Source organism: Pseudopipra pipra, chromosome 18 (assembly GCF_036250125.1).
Source record: "Pseudopipra pipra isolate bDixPip1 chromosome 18, bDixPip1.hap1, whole genome shotgun sequence".
NCBI lineage: Eukaryota > Metazoa > Chordata > Aves > Passeriformes > Pipridae > Pseudopipra > Pseudopipra pipra.
This window is the reverse complement of record NC_087566.1, coordinates 8,129,497-8,146,034: the sequence shown is the minus strand read 5'-3', so window position 1 is coordinate 8,146,034 and position 16,538 is coordinate 8,129,497. Positions and strand designations below refer to the sequence as shown.

At 52.3% G+C, this 16,538-nt stretch overlaps 2 protein-coding genes and 1 long non-coding RNA gene across 7 annotated transcripts in view; 2 read left to right on the top strand and 1 right to left on the bottom strand.

Annotated features, from left to right (window-relative positions):
- The window catches only part of ACAD10 (acyl-CoA dehydrogenase family member 10), a 12,869-nt gene extending 9,126 nt beyond the window's left edge, over nucleotides 1-3,743 (top strand). For 2 of the 3 annotated variants that reach the window (XM_064674975.1, XM_064674973.1), the window contains 4 exons: nucleotides 235-408; nucleotides 1,093-1,424; nucleotides 2,859-2,924; nucleotides 3,172-3,743. In XM_064674975.1, coding sequence (XP_064531045.1) covers nucleotides 235-408; nucleotides 1,093-1,424; nucleotides 2,859-2,924; nucleotides 3,172-3,249 — 650 coding nt within the window. In that variant the 3' untranslated portion in view covers nucleotides 3,250-3,743. The remainder of the gene's footprint in view (nucleotides 1-234; nucleotides 409-1,092; nucleotides 1,425-2,858; nucleotides 2,925-3,171) is intronic. The other variant, XM_064674974.1, reaches the window with a different exon arrangement.
- On the bottom strand, nucleotides 3,368-16,490 carry LOC135424113 (uncharacterized). 3 transcript variants are annotated; one of them, XR_010435086.1, is made up of 6 exons: nucleotides 15,854-16,490; nucleotides 15,025-15,211; nucleotides 10,242-13,044; nucleotides 8,391-9,674; nucleotides 6,308-6,456; nucleotides 4,919-5,062 (listed from the first exon to the last, which is right to left on the bottom strand). It is a non-coding gene; the product is annotated as an uncharacterized LOC135424113 (long non-coding RNA). The 3 variants fall into 3 exon arrangements; XR_010435087.1 differs by lacking the exons at nucleotides 4,919-5,062; nucleotides 15,854-16,490 and adding an exon at nucleotides 3,368-3,668 and having other exon boundaries at nucleotides 15,025-15,263; XR_010435085.1 differs by lacking the exon at nucleotides 15,854-16,490 and having other exon boundaries at nucleotides 15,025-15,263.
- ALDH2 (aldehyde dehydrogenase 2 family member) lies at nucleotides 5,739-15,842 on the top strand. The gene is made up of 13 exons (XM_064674985.1): nucleotides 5,739-5,939; nucleotides 7,021-7,125; nucleotides 8,414-8,554; nucleotides 8,787-8,866; nucleotides 9,372-9,483; nucleotides 10,296-10,424; nucleotides 10,934-11,047; nucleotides 11,443-11,545; nucleotides 12,206-12,390; nucleotides 12,725-12,889; nucleotides 13,526-13,683; nucleotides 14,853-14,967; nucleotides 15,259-15,842. The coding sequence occupies exons 1-13, from the start codon at nucleotides 5,817-5,819 to the stop codon at nucleotides 15,289-15,291; spliced, it is 1,563 nt and encodes a 520-aa protein (XP_064531055.1). The 5' UTR covers nucleotides 5,739-5,816; the 3' UTR covers nucleotides 15,292-15,842.
- Nucleotides 16,491-16,538: the final 48 nt, after the last annotated feature.

The window sequence follows — 16,538 nt, the reverse complement described above, 5'->3', positions numbered from 1 at the left end:
ACGGCTTTCACAGTCTCACCCTCACCAAGAGAACTGCCCTATGTGCACTTCACCTGCACGGGCTGGTGTCCAACCCCAGAGTTCTGTATGGAGCCAGCCCCAGTGCAGGTCCTGGATGGGTGCAGGTGCCTCCATGGAAGCTGCCTGGCTCTGCTACAGGTCTCATGGCATCCCTGGGGAGCTGTGAGCTCCTCACTGTCAGCTGACTCACTGTCACCCCTTCACACCTTCCAGGCTTGAGGAAGTGTGATTTGAGGCAGCTGGGAGTTCCCACGGCAGAGGAGTATTCCCAGATGTACTGCGGCCACATGGGAGTGGAGCTCCCGGAGAACTGGAATTTCTACATGGCCTTTGCCTTTTTCCGCCTGGCCGTGGCGCTGCAGGGGCGGCACCAGCGCTGTGCGGCAGGTGAGGAGCCCAGCCAGGGCAGCTCTGCCCTGCACGGGGCACAGACACAGCACAACTCTGGGGAGAGCTCCCTCTCTGAGCCAGGGAGGTCAGAGCAGCAGGGTTTGGGCACTCCGGGCTGGGAATCCCGAGAACTCTGAAATTCCAAGTGCTCCAGCAAAGTGTGGCATGTCTGGCAGTCTTGTGCTTCCAGCACAGAGCTCTTGTGGGAAATGAGGGCTCAGAATGAAAGATCTTGTTTCTCTGATGAGCGGCCGGGAAGCAGCCATCCAGTGATGTGTGTTCCAGAGGGATGGGAATAGTGTCCTGCAAAGCACAGGGCTGCCCCCCTGCTCCAGCACAGTCTGCTCCTGTTTGTGTGGATCAGAGGTTGCTGTGAGGTCTCCTCTTTCACAGTTGAGAGCTCAAAGCCGTGTCCTACAGGTGGAGCTCTCAGACCTTCAAACTCAGCACCAGCCTCCTCCAAGGGCTCGGGAACAGGGAGGTGGTGGGAAGTCTCGTGCTGTTCATCTGCACACATCAGTTCTGGCCTTGGAGCCCTTAGCAGACAAAAACGGGATGTTATTTTCACATCCCTTTGAGAGGGTTTTGTGGGCTGGTCCAGACGAGGGCACATGGTGCTGTTTGGGATGTGACTACATAAGAAATGGCTCTTTGAAACAAGTCCTGCTCTCTTGTCCCCAGGCAGCCCAGCCCCAGGTGACAGCAGCCCTCAGGATGCAGAGTTCGTGGCTGAGCTGGCTTGGGAGTTTGCTATAAAGGAAGGATTCCGTGTGTTTGAGAGCCTCCCCCCTACAAAGCTGCTCGCACGACATTCCAGCACCTGGGCCGGGCGAGGGCCATTTCCCAGCAGGAGTTACAGCACTTGGCCATGTCCTGTGCCCAAGGTTCCCCTGGTCATTCCTCCCGTCAGCCTGTTGGGGATGGCCCAGGATCTTCACTGCAAGCTGGAAAATACAGTGGGGCTTTCTGAGTTCTCAGCCCAGAGGACTCCACGTGCTCTGCCAGAACCGCAGGTGAGATCTTCCCCCCTGGAGCTGCTCTGCTGCACTTGCCCCAGGGTGGGGATTGTGGCCTCTGCCCTTGCTCTCCTAATCACATCAGACATTTGGCACTCACAGAATCCAGTGACTTGGAGAAAAGGGGGCTGGGTTCCCATGGCTGTAACAGAGTTCATATCCTGGGAAACAGTGATTTCAGAAGCTGGAACTCCCTTCCAAGGGGAGCAGATTAATGTCAGCCCAGCTGTAATTACTGGTGCTGCTTCACCAAGTCCTGCCATCAGTGCTGATGGTGTGTCCAGAGCTTGGCTGGGCTTGGGCTTTCCAACCTGCTAGTCCAGGGAGGAGATGGCTGCTCGTTCCCTGTCCCTGATCAGGGAGGCCTCGCTGCTGACTCTCTATGGGAAAGCTAATTCCCTTCATAGTGTCCCTCTGGTGTTTCCTTGAGAGGTCCCTCAGAGGGGCAGGGAGCTGCTTGTACCTCCACAACTCTCGTTCAGTGTGAACCAAAGCAAATATCCCCACCCTTGGGCTGCCACTGAGATTATACTCTCAACTATTCTAGTGGCTTTATCAAATTCTAGTGGGTTATTTAACTGCCTTTTAGCTGCCAAAAACATATCCCATCTGTTGTTCTGCCCTTCCAAAGTATTTCCTTGTGCTCTGGCAGAAACCAGCAAACCCCAGCGTTTCAGGGTGCTTAGCAGCTGATCTGCTGGGAAGGTGGGAAGGGCAGGGAAGCAGCAGTTCTGGGGAATTTGGGAGTGCTGAGATGAGCAGATCTCCTCACCCTTCTTAGAAACACTCATTTTTGCCAAACATCAGAACAGTCACATTCTCTCTACTCCATGCCTGGGGCTTGTGGAGACACTGCTCCTTGTGTGTGGGACCACAGAGCCCCCTCATCCCTGCCATCTCCCCATCCATCCCACTGCTCTTTCCCTTGGCATCGTCCCTGCACTGCCAACCTTTGCTGTGGAAGTGTGTTGTGAAAGCCAGGGGAGGAGTTTTGCTGCCTGCAGCAGAAAGATAATGCAGAGAAGGGCTAAACAGCCAAATATTCCTGGCCTGGAATTGCCACAGTGCTCCTGGGCTGGGCAAGGGCCAAGGGCACGGACAAGGCTGCTCTGTGCTAGCTGGCACTGCTGGCATGGGTTTACTCCTGGGAGCTTGCAGCCCTTGGCTGAGGCATTCCTGGCTGAACAGGGCAGGATCTCAGCTGATCCTGCCCCATGCCACACCAGGAGCCAGCAGACCTTGCCTGCTGGTCCCAAAGGTTGCCTGTCCCCACAGTTCTCTGAGGAGATCCTGTCCAGAGGAGTTCAGTTTCTCCCTCAGACTGGCTGTCAGGGACATCAGGGTCACCAGACCACCTAATGTGTCTTAATAATAATAATAATAATAATAATAATAATAATAATAATAATAATAATAATAATCTTCCCCCAGGCAGAGCGTGCCAGGACCAAAGCAGAGGCTCTGGTGGCTGTACAGGCCGTGGATCAGGGCAGCCAGGTGAGCAGACACCTAATGCTTGAACCTTCCCTGACTCAAAAAAACAACACAGGGACTCCCCTCCCTCCTAGGGCCTCCTCCACCCCACTGCAGCATGGGGCCTGTGAGCATGAGGGGTGATTTGTCCTTTGGGGCTCCCAGGAGGATGTTTCCCCAGCACTGTGTTCCCAGGGCACTCCCTGCCATCCTGCCCTGGTCCTGCAGCCCTTTCTGTGCCCAACTGGGCTCTGATCTCACTCTCCCACAGGTCTCTGGAGCAGAACATCTCCACAGTGCAGATCCCAGCCTGGTGCTTCCCTTGGACCTGAGCTCCACGTCTGGCTGAGGATCCCATGAGGGTCACAGTCCTTTGGAGCCTCGAATGGAAAACTAAACCATCCACTCTGGCATGGGAGAGGCCCTTGTGCTAAGGGCAGCCTGTGAGCTTCCCAATTCCAGTGCTGTTTGTTGTTATCTGTGCTCAGTGCCTTTATTGCCCAGCTCAATATGGGGCAAAATCAACCTTGGACCATGAGGCTCCAGAGAGTCAGTCCTGCAGCAGGGAGAGTTGGTCAGGAATGACCTCAAGGACTCTGGATTCAGGGGAGACTTTGGAGCTGAGACAGTGCCTGGCCCCTGGAACTAGGAGGACTCCGTTGTCCCATGACTGCAGGGTTTCTCTGGGTCTCTTCAGGGATCATGGAAGATGCAGTCTAGATCAATGAGGGATTTCAGTAATTCAGGGAGGTCAGAGCAAGGGGAGAACTGTGGGAACAATCATGGTAATTCCAGGTTCTTTGTGTGTGGTATTAGTTCAATATTAAAATGATGGGCACAGTTCTTTGGATTCTCCAGCTCCTCCAGCGTGGGCACAGCCTCACAGCCCACTTTCACAAGGCCACATCCACCTGCCATGGGTGGGCACCATATCCCTCCTCTCAGGGACACAAGGGGCACTTCAAGGAGCCCTGGGGTGGCCATGCTGGCTGCCCAACACCAGGATCGTGGAGTTTGGGGAAGCTGGTAACCTGAGCTTTGGAGTCTCCCAGGCTCTGGGGTGAAATTCCACCTCAACCTCAGGCACTTGGCTCTGCTGTGGAAGAAGGAGGGAGCCTGTATCTGAGCCTGAATCTGCCCAGCCCAGGTACTTGGGATGGTTTCCAAGCAGGCACTTGGCTTCTGCACCTCCCACCGTCTTATCTTTCAGGCTCAATTGTAGCCCCTGCAGGGCTCAGAGCTGGGTCTGCCATCAAGGTGGGTTAGTGCTGCTGGGTCTGTCTGCCAAGCCCCAGGGAAGGAAAGGGGCTCAAGAGGAGCATTAACACAGGGCTAGCGTTCAATGTCATCCATTTTCCACCACGGGATCAGCAGGACACACATGGGGGCTTAGCCTTGAGCTGGAGCTCATCTCTGTGACGTGCCCTGTGGATACACAGCCTGACCTGCTCCCTCTGGGAGACACAGGCACATCTCTGCAGGTAAAACAGGTCTGTCTGGCATCTCCCACAGTGGTTTAACACGTGCAGGTCTGTAACAGCATAGAGAACGTGTTGGAACAAGTCATCCTTGCAAGTGCCATCTCCTAAAGGGCTGCCCACAACCTGCTGTCTGGAGCGGTGAAGGGAATCGGTCACCCTTCAGGGGATACAGGGGGACAGGGATGAGAGAGGAGATCCTGCCCAAGAGGATTTCTTTTCAGCTGATCCAGGATACACACAGCCTAATCTGAGTCCTGCTGGATAACCTTGGGCAGGCATTTTGCCTGGGCTCTGTGGTTCCTCTCTGCACAGTAGGGCTGAGATTCCCCTCCCAAGGGAAATGCCTGGACAACTGCAGATGCAGGAACCTCCAGCAAGACTTTCAGCACCCTGGGTCTTCCAGGACACTGGGGGAAACTATATCTGAACTGACATATCCCGCAAATTTTGTGGCGCCTTTTATAAGCCAGAGCCATCCCTGTGACCTTTCAGAGACCCCTCACTGAAGAAGCCAAAAAAGTGCAGTCAGAAACAGGGTAATACCACAGGTTTCTTTGGGAGGTTAAAAACTCTTGATGTTTTTGGTCTGTGGCTTCCTTAGTGATGGTGATGATAACGTGAGCACCCCCCTGTTCCCTGCACGTGAACCTGCACTTGGGAGCCTGAAGTTGCACAAGGCATCTTAAGCAAACAAGAAAAAAAGGCCTTGAGCCATTGTTGGGAGTGATTTTACAAAGCCTCTCCTTTGTATGCACTGAGTAATGTCCCTGTTGTGAAAGCACTTGAGTGGTTTTGTCCCACTGCCAGACACACAGGAGCTTCTCTTTTGGATTCCCTTCTGCGTGGTAGTGGTGGCACATCCACGGGCCAGGTCCCCAACTTTTCCCTCATCACAGCACTTTCCCACAAAAGTAGCCAGCACAAGGGAGATGCTTTTGGATTTTTTCTCTGCCTTTTTCCTAATTGTTTCCTGTACTAAGTTCCCTGGGCAGGGACAGTGGCAGGGACAGGGGCAGGGACAGGGGCAGGGACAGGGGCAGTGTGGCTGCTGACACTGATGAGGCATCCCCGGTGCACCAAACCAAGCCTCATTTGAACTGAACTGAGCTGGGCCGAACTGACCCGAACGGTGCTGAGCCCAGCTGAGCCCAGCTGAGTCCTGCTGAGCCACGCTAAGCTGATCCAAACGAGACCGTGCTGAGCCGAGCTGAGCCAAACTGCGCTGCCCGCACCGAGCTGGATCGAGACGATTCCATCCGAACCAAGTCACGCCAAGTCAGTTCTAGGCAGCACCGAGCCGAACCGTGCGGGACCCAGCCCCGTGGGCCGAGCCGTGCCGAGGTGGGCGGGGCGGGGCGGGGCGGGGCCGCTCCGAGGAGCGGGGTCCGGCCCGGCCCGGCCCAGCCCAGCCCAGCTCAGCTCGGCTCAGCTCAGCATGTTGCGGGCGCTGGTGCGCAGCTCCCGGCTCTGCCCGGCCCAGCTCCGGGCGCCCTTCTCTGCCGCCGCCGCCTCTCCCATCCCGGCGCCCAACCCGCGCCCCGACATCGCCTTCAACAAGGTAGGGTCGTGCTGGGGCCGCGCTGGTCCCGGCTCAGCCGGGCTGGGCCGCCGGGTCCGGGGCTGCCCTGTCCGCGTACGGGGCTGGGACATCCCGGTGGAACGCTGGGAGCGCTGGAGCCCCCGGAGATTTGCGCCCGAAACCTTGTGCTGCTGGAAAATTCCACTGGAAAAGCTACCTGGGTGCCCTGTGGGGCTCAGAGTGTGTGTCCCGCCACCATCGGGCCCTGTCCCCATCTCCCGGTGGGCTCAGCATCGGGAAAAGGAGGAAACTCTGGGAATGGGAATGAGGAGGGGAGGGTGCCTGGCTGGGTGCTGGTTATCTGCAGAGATCAGACCCTTGTTCCAGAGCAAACGCTGTGGGATCACCTGTGCGGGGTGCTGGGAAGGCAGCATTCCTCTCCCAAGGAATTCCACTCCTCCCCGATCGCTGTGGCCAGGCTGGCGGTGGTTGGCTGAATGTTCGGCGAGCTCTGCGCGATCACCGCGATCTTTGCACTCGCGCTCCTGTTTTGGACCTGGAAAAACAAATTCACCCTTTGAAAGAAAGAAAGAAAGAAAGAATTGGTGAAAAGCTGTTGTTGGCACCTGGTTCCGTTTCAGAACAGTGCACGGGAGCCTAAAATCAGTTAATCTGGGAAATAATAGAATCATTTAAGTTGGAAAAGACCCTTAAGACTGTAAGAAATGCTGCAAAAACTCTAGTGCTCTGTACAAAATCGAATGACTGTATGTCTGTGCCTAAAGCATTTTCCCACTGCTCAGTCTCCTGAGTTTCCCAGTATCCCTGCACACCTCCAGCCAGGCTTCCAGGCCTTCCAAGTTTTCCCAAGATGAGAACTGCTTCCAATTCTCGTGCTGTTTGCTGAGCTGTGATTTCTTTGATTTACTCGAGGCTGTGTCTTTTGTTGTGTGCTTTTAGGCTAAAATATCTCCTTCATAGTGGTGCAGGTTTGGAGCCCACGCAAGTCAAGTTAAGCCCTTTTAATTAAAGCCTCCTCAGCTGCCATCAAACAAAGCTCCCCCAGACTTCACTGGGCTCTGGCTCGAAGCCTCAGCTCTGCTTGCCTTTTCCTTTGCAGATTTTCATAAATAACGAATGGCACGATGCTGTCAGCAAGAAAACCTTCCCCACCATCAACCCAGCCACAGGGGAAGTCATCTGCCAGGTGGCTGAGGGCGATAAGGTGAGTGTGGTTTGGGTGAAATGGGTTTGTTTTCTGTGTGAGCAGGTCCACGGGGGCTGCAGAGGAAGGCACCACCTTCCCTCTCACCTGGGCAGCTCCACAAGGGCTCTGTATGCAAATACCTCATCAAGTGCTGCTTGTGTTCTTCCTTGACTGCTGCTCTCAACAGAACCCGGATTTGCCCTTCCCAGCACCAAGCTGGGACTGGGAAGGGCAGAGAGGAACAGATGTGGTGTGCAGGAGAGCCAGAATTGGGAGGTTTGGGAGCAGTCCTGGGCAGAGGTTGTTGGGACGGGCAGGGATGAAGGCAGACACCTCTGTGGTCCTGTGGGTGCTGTGCTGGCAGTGTGACACAGAGTCACTGTGAGAGAGGACATAGAAGGTCAGGATTCCCCTCACAGCCCCTTTCTGCTGCAGTGGGAGACCAATCCCAGCCCTAGGAAATTAAAAAATTAAAAAAAGAACTGGTGGGGAATAGTCACATAATCATCCCCTGCCTTATGCAAGACCCTGCTAAGAGTTTGTGGCAGAGCTGAGATGGTGTTTCCCAGCAATTTTGGGTTCTTCCTACAGTCTGGAAACTTGTTTGAGTTCCCCAAGGGAGGGGTGAGTGAGGGAAACCCTTTGTTGTTTGTTCTCTGTGGCAGCCTGGCTTGTCCTGGCGAGACCATTCCAGCAAGCCAGGACAGAGAACCAACCAGAAACCAATTAGTGCCTGACAGGACAAAATGATGGATCAGAGATCTCTCTGATCAAGGAAAAACTCCTCTAGACTAAATCCTGAAGAGTGTCAAAAGAACACTTCCAGAGCTTTTTCCATGCCTGGTTCTAGGATGCAAATATTAACTCGGCAGGTGACACTGCAGAAATAACTTGATGATGTTTGCACTCCCTGTAGCTGAACTAACAGCGTGAGTGAGGGTGGAGGTGGTGGCTGCACAGCTGTTGCACCCTCTGCTGTACTACCAATCCTGTTCCCTCTTCCCCATGGATACAGACTGGCTGGGAAAGCTGTGTGGGCTCCAGTGCAGTGTTTGTGCTGAGGCTGTGCTGCTGCAGTGCTGCCCGGGCTGGTGGTCACAGGGCAAACCCAGGGGCTGTGGCCCATGTGCTGATGGTGTCTGGCAGTGGGGCAGCTGCCAAAGCTGCAGGTTCTTGTCCCCAAAAAGCCTGGCACAAGCAGCCACTCTGGCTAGGGGTTGTTTTCTCCTGGAGAGTGGATTTTGAGAGAGAGAGAGTGTGTGGGCTGGTTAGTCCTTTCTCACCTTCTTCCTGGCCTCCTCCGCAGGCAGATGTGGACAAGGCAGTGAAGGCAGCCAAGGCAGCGTTCCAGCTGGGCTCTCCCTGGAGGAGGATGGATGCTTCCCAGCGGGGGAAGCTGCTGCACCGCCTCGCCGACCTGATCGAGCGGGACCGGGCCTACCTGGCAGTGAGTGTTGTGCTCCGTGACCCAGCTCTGCCCACGGGAGTTGGTGTCCACTGTGTGTCCCAGGGGCTTCACCCACAGCTCAGGCTGGGACAGGGCTGTGAAGGGTGGGGAGGTACTTTTGGGAAGCTGGAAGCAAAAGGCCAACATGCAGGACAGATCCAGACTGCAAATTACAAACCGAGTCAAACCGTACACTTGAGTTTCCCCCCTCACCCGCTGTTGTCTTTCGCAGGCTCTGGAGACTCTGGACAACGGCAAACCCTACGCCATCTCCTACCTGGTGGATCTGGACATGGTGGTCAAGTGTCTCAGGTGGGTGTGAGGTGACAGCCACAGCTGGCCCGTGGCAAACAAACCTCTGCAGGGGCAGGACCAGGTCCCTCCCATTCAGGGGCTGTGGGGTCTGGAGCTGACTGGTGGTTTCATCTGGCCCATAGCAGAGTGTCAGACACCTTGGGTTTACCTTTTACTGTAATTCCTGTGGCTTTCCAAAGGTTTGTTAACTGTACATTGTCTCATGTTATACACAGGTCTCACACTAATGGTGGTGATTCATTAACAGCACAAGAATGACAGAACCTATGCTGTGCAAAGTGCTGGCAAAAATGGAAGGCACAAATATTTGCATTTACTGGCCACCCTTAACATCCCCTTTTTGGGAAATATTTGCATTGGGGTGTGTTTTAGGAAGTGACTGAAAATGGGAAGGAAGCAAATACCTGGAGGAAGTTGCTCTTGTTTTCTGTTGACAGGACACTTGTTATTTTGTAATGACTGGTTGTTTTAAATTCAGTGACCAAAACATTATTGTCTCCAGATATTGTGCAGGCTGGTCGGATAAATTCCATGGGAAAACCATCCCGCTAGATGGAGACTTCTTCTGCTACACGAGACACGAGCCAGTGGGAGTCTGTGGACAGATAATCCCAGTAAGTTAAATGTAACAGTAGCTCCTGCAGCATTTCAAGAATTCAGTGTTACTAAGTTACTATCTGTTGCTGCACCACTGCTTCCTCTCTGTGGTAAACAAAGCTCTGCTTGCACCAGCTGGGAGGGCTCTTCCTTCACTCTGGGAGTTGATTTCATGGGCTCTGAGTAACATTTACTTTGTATCTGCTGCCTAAAAAAAAATTTAAAAAAGGATTTAACCCCCTTTATAGCAGTTACCTAGCTCAGAACCACAATTAAGTTTAAACTACTGCCTAGAATCAAATCCAAAATTCCACGTAATGAGGCAATAGAGCTCGAGGGCAAAAATCAGCTGTTCTGTGTGTGATGTTATTTCAGTAACAGGGTGGTTTGTCAACAACAAGTGGCAAACACATTGGTACAACGAGCCATGGATAGTGTTACCTCTCTGTGGGAACAGCCAGGGTCTGATTTTTGTGTGCTGTATTTGCATGTTCTTCATACTTGCATGGAACAAGAGCTGCACATAAACACCTCCTTGGTCTGCATGTGCTGCCTGGTCATTACAAACAGGCTCTGTTTCAAAATGCCCCAAAAGAACATTTAATGGCTAAGGTAAAAATTATTCCTCAAAAAAGCTGGGGTTTTACAGCTCACACTTTGGAGTACAGTTTTCCTGCAGTGCTTGAAAAGGAGGCAAAGATTGAAGAGCAGCTCTGGGAAGATCCAGGACTGCTTCCACAGGTGCTGATTTGAATGAAGCTTACTGGGTACTTACTGAATAATCAGAAACTTTCCAGTTCAGACCAGCAAATCCCTCCTTGTTTTTCAGTGGAACTTCCCACTGTTGATGCAAGCCTGGAAACTGGGGCCTGCCCTGGCCACTGGGAACGTGGTGGTGATGAAGGTGGCAGAGCAAACCCCCCTGAGTGGCCTCTACGTGGCCAGTCTGATCAAAGAGGTGAGTGCCAAGGCCAGGCTTCCATCCCCTGCTGGAGTGGGGAGAGATTCACTCACACTGGGATGTGGCAGGAACAGGGAGGAGCTGTCTGCTCTGCAGAGAGGCTGGATTGTCTTGGGTCTCTTAGCATTGATTTAACAAAAAAACCCGACCCCTTTTGTCCTTATAAATGTGTATGTAGAGAATGTAGATGTTGATTAGGGAAGGACTCTTTGAGGTTCACTTAAATAATGAACTCCAGGGTGATTAGGAAGTGAACATATATATATATATGTGTATGTATATATAGATCCAAACTGTGCTTGAGATGTGGGTGGGGAGAGGAGCTGTCCTGGTCATTGCAAACTGAGCATTAAAACTCCAAACCAATTTTAATTTCCCAAAGTGAAAGTGAAGTGGAAATGCTCTGCTCCTGGTGGGAGGCTGACTGAGGGTCACTAACAGAGGGGTGGAGGTGAAATCCTTGATTTGTAAGAGGAATAACATTGCTGTCTCCTGGGAATTGTCAGGCTGGATTCCCACCAGGAGTGGTGAACATCATCCCTGGCTATGGGCCCACGGCAGGGGCTGCCATCTCCTCCCACATGGACATTGATAAAGTGGCTTTCACTGGCTCCACAGAGGTAAGGGAGCACCTCAACCTTCCAGCCCTTGGGATGCAGGGAATATCTCACTGCTGGAACACCGTTGCTGTATAAAACACTGGAGGTGTTTGCCTTTTCTGTGTAAAATACTGGAGGTGCTTTGCCTTCTACATTTCATTTTAAAAACCACAGCTGATTCCAGGGTGTGACATTTATTTTTGCATGACATAAGACTCTTATTCTTATTTTGTTCTTTAGAATATTTCCCATTGTTTCCCTTAAGCTGCTTCTTACTGGAGGTGAAACTGGGCAGCCTTACAGCCCTGACAATGAGGGGATTATTACTGAAGTGCTGACTGAGGTGTAAACCCAGTGCCCTGCCAGGCTTTGCTGATGGAGGAGTCAATTCCAGCCCCTGCTCTGCTCTCCTGCAGGTTGGGCACCTGATCCAGAAAGCTGCAGCAGAGAGTAACCTGAAGAGGGTGACCCTGGAGCTTGGAGGGAAGAGCCCCAATATCATCATGTCCGATGCAGACAGTGAGTCCCTGCTGTGTAAAGTTTGATCTGTGCCTTTTACCTTGACTTTCTGCCAGCAGAGCTGGAGGGGAAAGGAAAGGAAACCTCTGCTGTCCAGCCCTGACTCCCCTGGGCTGGTCTCACCCAGAGTATCAGCACTGCTCTAATCCCACTTTTTTTTTCCCAGTGCTGTGAAGTTCAGTTGTCAACAACCTGTTGTTTCAGTATATCTTCCCTCAGTCTTTGCTCCATTTTTGGTTTAATTTCTGTTTCTCTTGGAGCACACCACTCTTCCCTACACTTAAGAAGTCCTGGTTCCCTCCTCCCTTGCATACTGTCTCATTTTTGGTCCTGATGAACCAAGAAATGTGTTTTTATATGGCAGTGAGGGAGGAAATTCTTCTGGATCTAAAAAAATTTGTCCTTAATACCTGACAAATTCAAATTAGGGCTGTAATCTGCCTCAGATTAGGTATTTTTGTCTAGTATGGGGTGCCTTAATAGACCCTCATATGAATGAAGTATGTATGTAACTTCTGCCACACCAAAGCATGGAAAACGCTGCCAACTGACAGGACATTTTACCCCCATCAGTCTGTGATAATTGTTCCAAAGAAGTCATCTTCTGACTTTGGTTGGGTTTATTTGCTGATTTGTTTTCTCTCCTCTCCCCACTCTTAGTGGACTGGGCAGTGGATCAAGCCCACTTCGCCCTGTTCTTCAACCAAGGGCAGTGCTGCTGTGCCGGGTCCCGCACGTACGTCCAGGAGGACATTTACAATGAGTTTGTGGAGAGGAGTGTTGAGAAGGCCAAGGCCAGGGTGGTCGGAAACCCCTTCGACTTTAAAACTGAGCAGGGGCCTCAGGTAAGAGCAGGAAATGCCCTCAGCTGTTACCTCATGGAATAGTCCCAATCCTGAGCCATAGTGTGTCACTAGATTAGAATGGAATTATCCTTCAGTCTCTTGATTAACCTCCTTTGAACTGTCCCATGATCTCCTTGCTTGTGCAGGGGGAAAGGTTAATTAACCATTCTGATGATTCCACAACCTCCACTTGACGCTGGCATTTAAAAATGCTCCCTTTGAAGCTGGCTGGGCACTCTGTTGGATTGGGAACTGCTGGAGCACAGCAGGTGGGAGCAGAATCTACTTTCCCCCCAGTGGAGGTGGAGCTGATGTGTGTCCTCATGGCTCACAGGTGGATGAAGAGCAATTCAAGAAGATCCTGGGTTACATCAGCTCTGGGAAGCGCGAGGGAGCCAAACTGCTGTGTGGTGGCAACGCCGCTGCCGACAGGGGCTACTTCATCCAGCCCACGGTCTTTGGGAACGTGCAGGACAACATGACCATTGCCAGGGAGGAGGTGAGTCCTGCAGCACCTCCCTGGCCCTCACCTCCTCACTCGTGGTCACTTTGCCCCCTCTGATGCAAAAACCCCACAGGTTTACAGGCACTGGGTGTTCATGAGCTGTGAAACTCTTCCTGGAATTATCTTCCCTCCCGATTACATCCTGGGGCCTGTGGAATAGGGGAAGTGATATTTGAATTTCATGTCTTGTGTGACTTCTTACACCCACACACAGCTCCCACATCACCCACATGACCCCGAGTTTCTAAGTCTTTGATGTTGGTAAAGTTTTTTTCATGTTTGTTTGGTTTGGTTTAAATGTTGAGATCAGGAACACGTGTTTCTAGTCAAATACAAGTATTGACACAAAGCAAATTGTTAGATTGGTAATGATTCATACTTTGGACTTGTCCAGAGGGAGATTGAATGTACCTGAGGCAACAAATGTGGAAGGAAAATAACCAGTATTTGTTATTTCCCTCCAAAGGTGCCTGATTTTCCTCATTTGCCATATGAAAGGTCTGGACCTGTAGGATAAAAAGTAGAATGTAGGTGCTGTGCACAGACCCAGAAAGATTGAGGCTGCAGTCAGGAGGTGTCTGCTTATCTACCTCCACAGAGATTTCCACCTGCTCTGTTTGGATGTTGCAGATCTTTGGGCCGGTCATGCAGATCCTGAAGTTCAAAACCATCGAGGAGGTCATTGAGAGAGCAAATGATTCCAAGTATGGGCTGGCAGCCGCCGTGTTCACCAGGGACCTGGACAAGGCCAACTATGTGTCCCAGAGCCTGCGGGCTGGCACAGTCTGGTGAGCTCCCTCTGCCTCCTCCCAGAGCTGCTGGGAGCTTCCCTGTGTGCTGCCAGGGCTCACTGGGCTCATTCTTTGATAGCCTGTCCCTCCTTTGGATCCAATTTTACATGTACTTCACTGAATGTCCTGTCAGACTTCAGCTGTGATGGTAACTGTTGGTAAAATTTTTTATATATATAAATAATACATATATATATATTTAGGTTGGAAGTATATTTAGGCTGGAGCCCCTCTGCTCTGGAGCCAGGCTGAGAGAGGTGGGATTGTTCAGCCTGGAGAGAAGAAGGCTCCAGGGAGACCTGAGAGCCCCTTCCAGTGCCTAAAGGGGCTCTGAGAACTGGAGAGGGACTTTGGACAAGGGCCTGCAGGGACAGGACAAGGGGGAATGGCTTCCCACTGCCAGAGGGCAGGGTTAGATGGGATATTGGGAAGGAATTCTTCCCTGTGAGGGTGGTGACGGGCTGGGATGGAATTCCCAGAGAAGCTGTGGCTGCCCCATCCCTGGAAGTGTCCAAGGCCAGGTTGGATGGGGCTTGGAGTAACCGGGGCTAGTAGAAGGTGTCCCTGCCCATGGCAGCAAGTAGATTTGGATGAGCTTTAAGGTCCCTCCCAACCCAAACCATTCCATGATTCTATGATTTATATTAAGTTTCCATACTCCCACTGTGAATTAAGGAATGGGATGGGGCAGAAGCAATCCAGTGCTGCAGGCTCTGAGTGCCAGCAGTGATGGGATCACTGGGCAGGGACGTGGCTGCTGCAGAGGATGTTCTGCTCTGTCCTGAGCCTGTGCCAAAGCCAGCACTACAACACCAGTTTCCTGCTCTAGCACAAGATTTTGGAGATCCGGGATCTCATTGTCTTTATTTTTTACTTTGTTTTAATTGGTACTGAGGGAACGAGCGGGTGCTTCTGGTACGTGAGCTCTGAGGGGGGTGAGGGCAGCACTGGGACAATGAGAGATGGTAACAGACTCCATGATGTTCTGTGTGATAAGATTTTGGAATTAATTCTGTTGCCTGAGAGAACTGGCAAATACACAAATCCTGCAGAGATACTCCTCCCTTCCTCTGTTGCAAACAGATCAGCTGGCCATGTGCTGCCAAAGGGCTCTTCCATGAAGAATTCCTGAGCTCCAGGTGTTTAACCCTTGGTTTCCATTCCAGGATCAACTGCTACAACGTGTTTGGTGCCCAGGCCCCCTTTGGGGGCTACAAGGCCTCTGGGAATGGGCGAGAGCTGGGGGAATATGGGCTGGATGCCTATGTGGAGGTGAAAAATGTGAGTATCCCTGTGCCCAAGGCATTCCCAACCCTCTGCTGGAGCTCCAAGTTGTACCTGTGCCTGTTGGTGTGGGCTGGGCTGAGAGCTGCAATTCTTCCTTCTGGTGCTTGAGAGCAAATTGGAGCAGAACTGTGACCCAGACCTGGAGACTCCCCCTCTCCCTGAGCCTTCCCAGCCTCCAGACCTCTCCCTGTCCTCTGGCTCTCTCCTGATGCCTCTCCAGTGACCACCCCTGAACAGTCTCAAGAAAAGAATCACTTGTGACTTTTTCTTCTTTTTTTCTTCTAGGTGACAATCAAAATTCCACAGAAAAACTCCTAAAGGAAAGGACAGCAGCCTCTCCAGGAATTTGGAAACGCTTCTGCAGCTTCACGAGACAAAAAGCAGCAAAACCTCTAAACACACAAAATTTAGGTGCAAAAATAACATAACTCCACGTTGAGAGATTTTTTTTTAGAAGGTGTTTGAAGGAGCTTTTGTTTAAAAAAAGACATTACTTGGCTTTATCTTTTTAAAATACCAAATACAGCGAGTTGAGCACTAACACGAGATGGGTTATTTTGGGTACAGTCACCCACATGAGATGGGCATGATCTTTCAATCTGTATCTGATAGATACGCTTTTTTTCCCCCAGAGAAATCATTGAACTGCTTGTTTAGTCTAGGAGGGTTTATATAAAGTAACAATTCTTTGTTGGCTTACAGAGCTGTCTCTATACCCTTGCCCTATAAACTATGTATGTCCCTCTTGTGTGAGCAGACTGAACTCGGTGTGTACCTGAGCAGGGAGTGAAATCTGTGAGGTGAAAGTGTTTTCTTGTTCCTTCCTGCTCTTTGTATCCACTCCCAATAAACATTCCTGTCTAAGTGCAGCCAACCCTACCTTTGTTGGAGGTTTGTGCACACAAATCCCGGCCTCAGCAAGCGGTTTTTGAGGGTTTTCGCTGCCTTTCCTGCTGTCTTTGTGCTGCCTTAAAGGAACTCCTACATCTGCAAGGCGGGCAGAGCTACCTGAGCACCGGGGGATGTGAGGGGGGCCTAAGCCTCACTGAGGGCGCTGGGAGACACCTCCCTGGTGTGGTCACGAGGGGTAGGGGGACTGTGAGGGGACATGGAGGGCGCAGGGCAGGTTCGGAGCCTCCTTCTCGCTGTTCCCCCTCAGGGCAGCACGGGCGGCCGTTGCCGGAGATCTCGCGAGACTACGCTGCGCCCGGCTCCTCAGACCAGCAGGTACGCTCAGATCTCGCGAGACTTGGCGCCGCTCGGACCCTCACGACCCGAGGAGCCTCCATTCCCCTCACAGCAGCGGAGCCTAGCGATCTCGCGAGACTTCGCGCTGCCCGGCCCCTCAGACTGGCAGGCGCGCTGAGATCTCGCGATATCTCTCATCTCGGGACCCGACGAGCAGCTTCACCCTCGATCACCGCCTGTCCCACGAGATCTCGCGAGACGTCGCGCCGCGCAGCTCCTCATGACCCGACGCGCCTCCATCCCCCTCAAATCCCGCGGGCGCACCGAGATCCCGCGAGACTTCCTGGGATGCCGCGAGAGGGGCGGGGCGAGGCTAT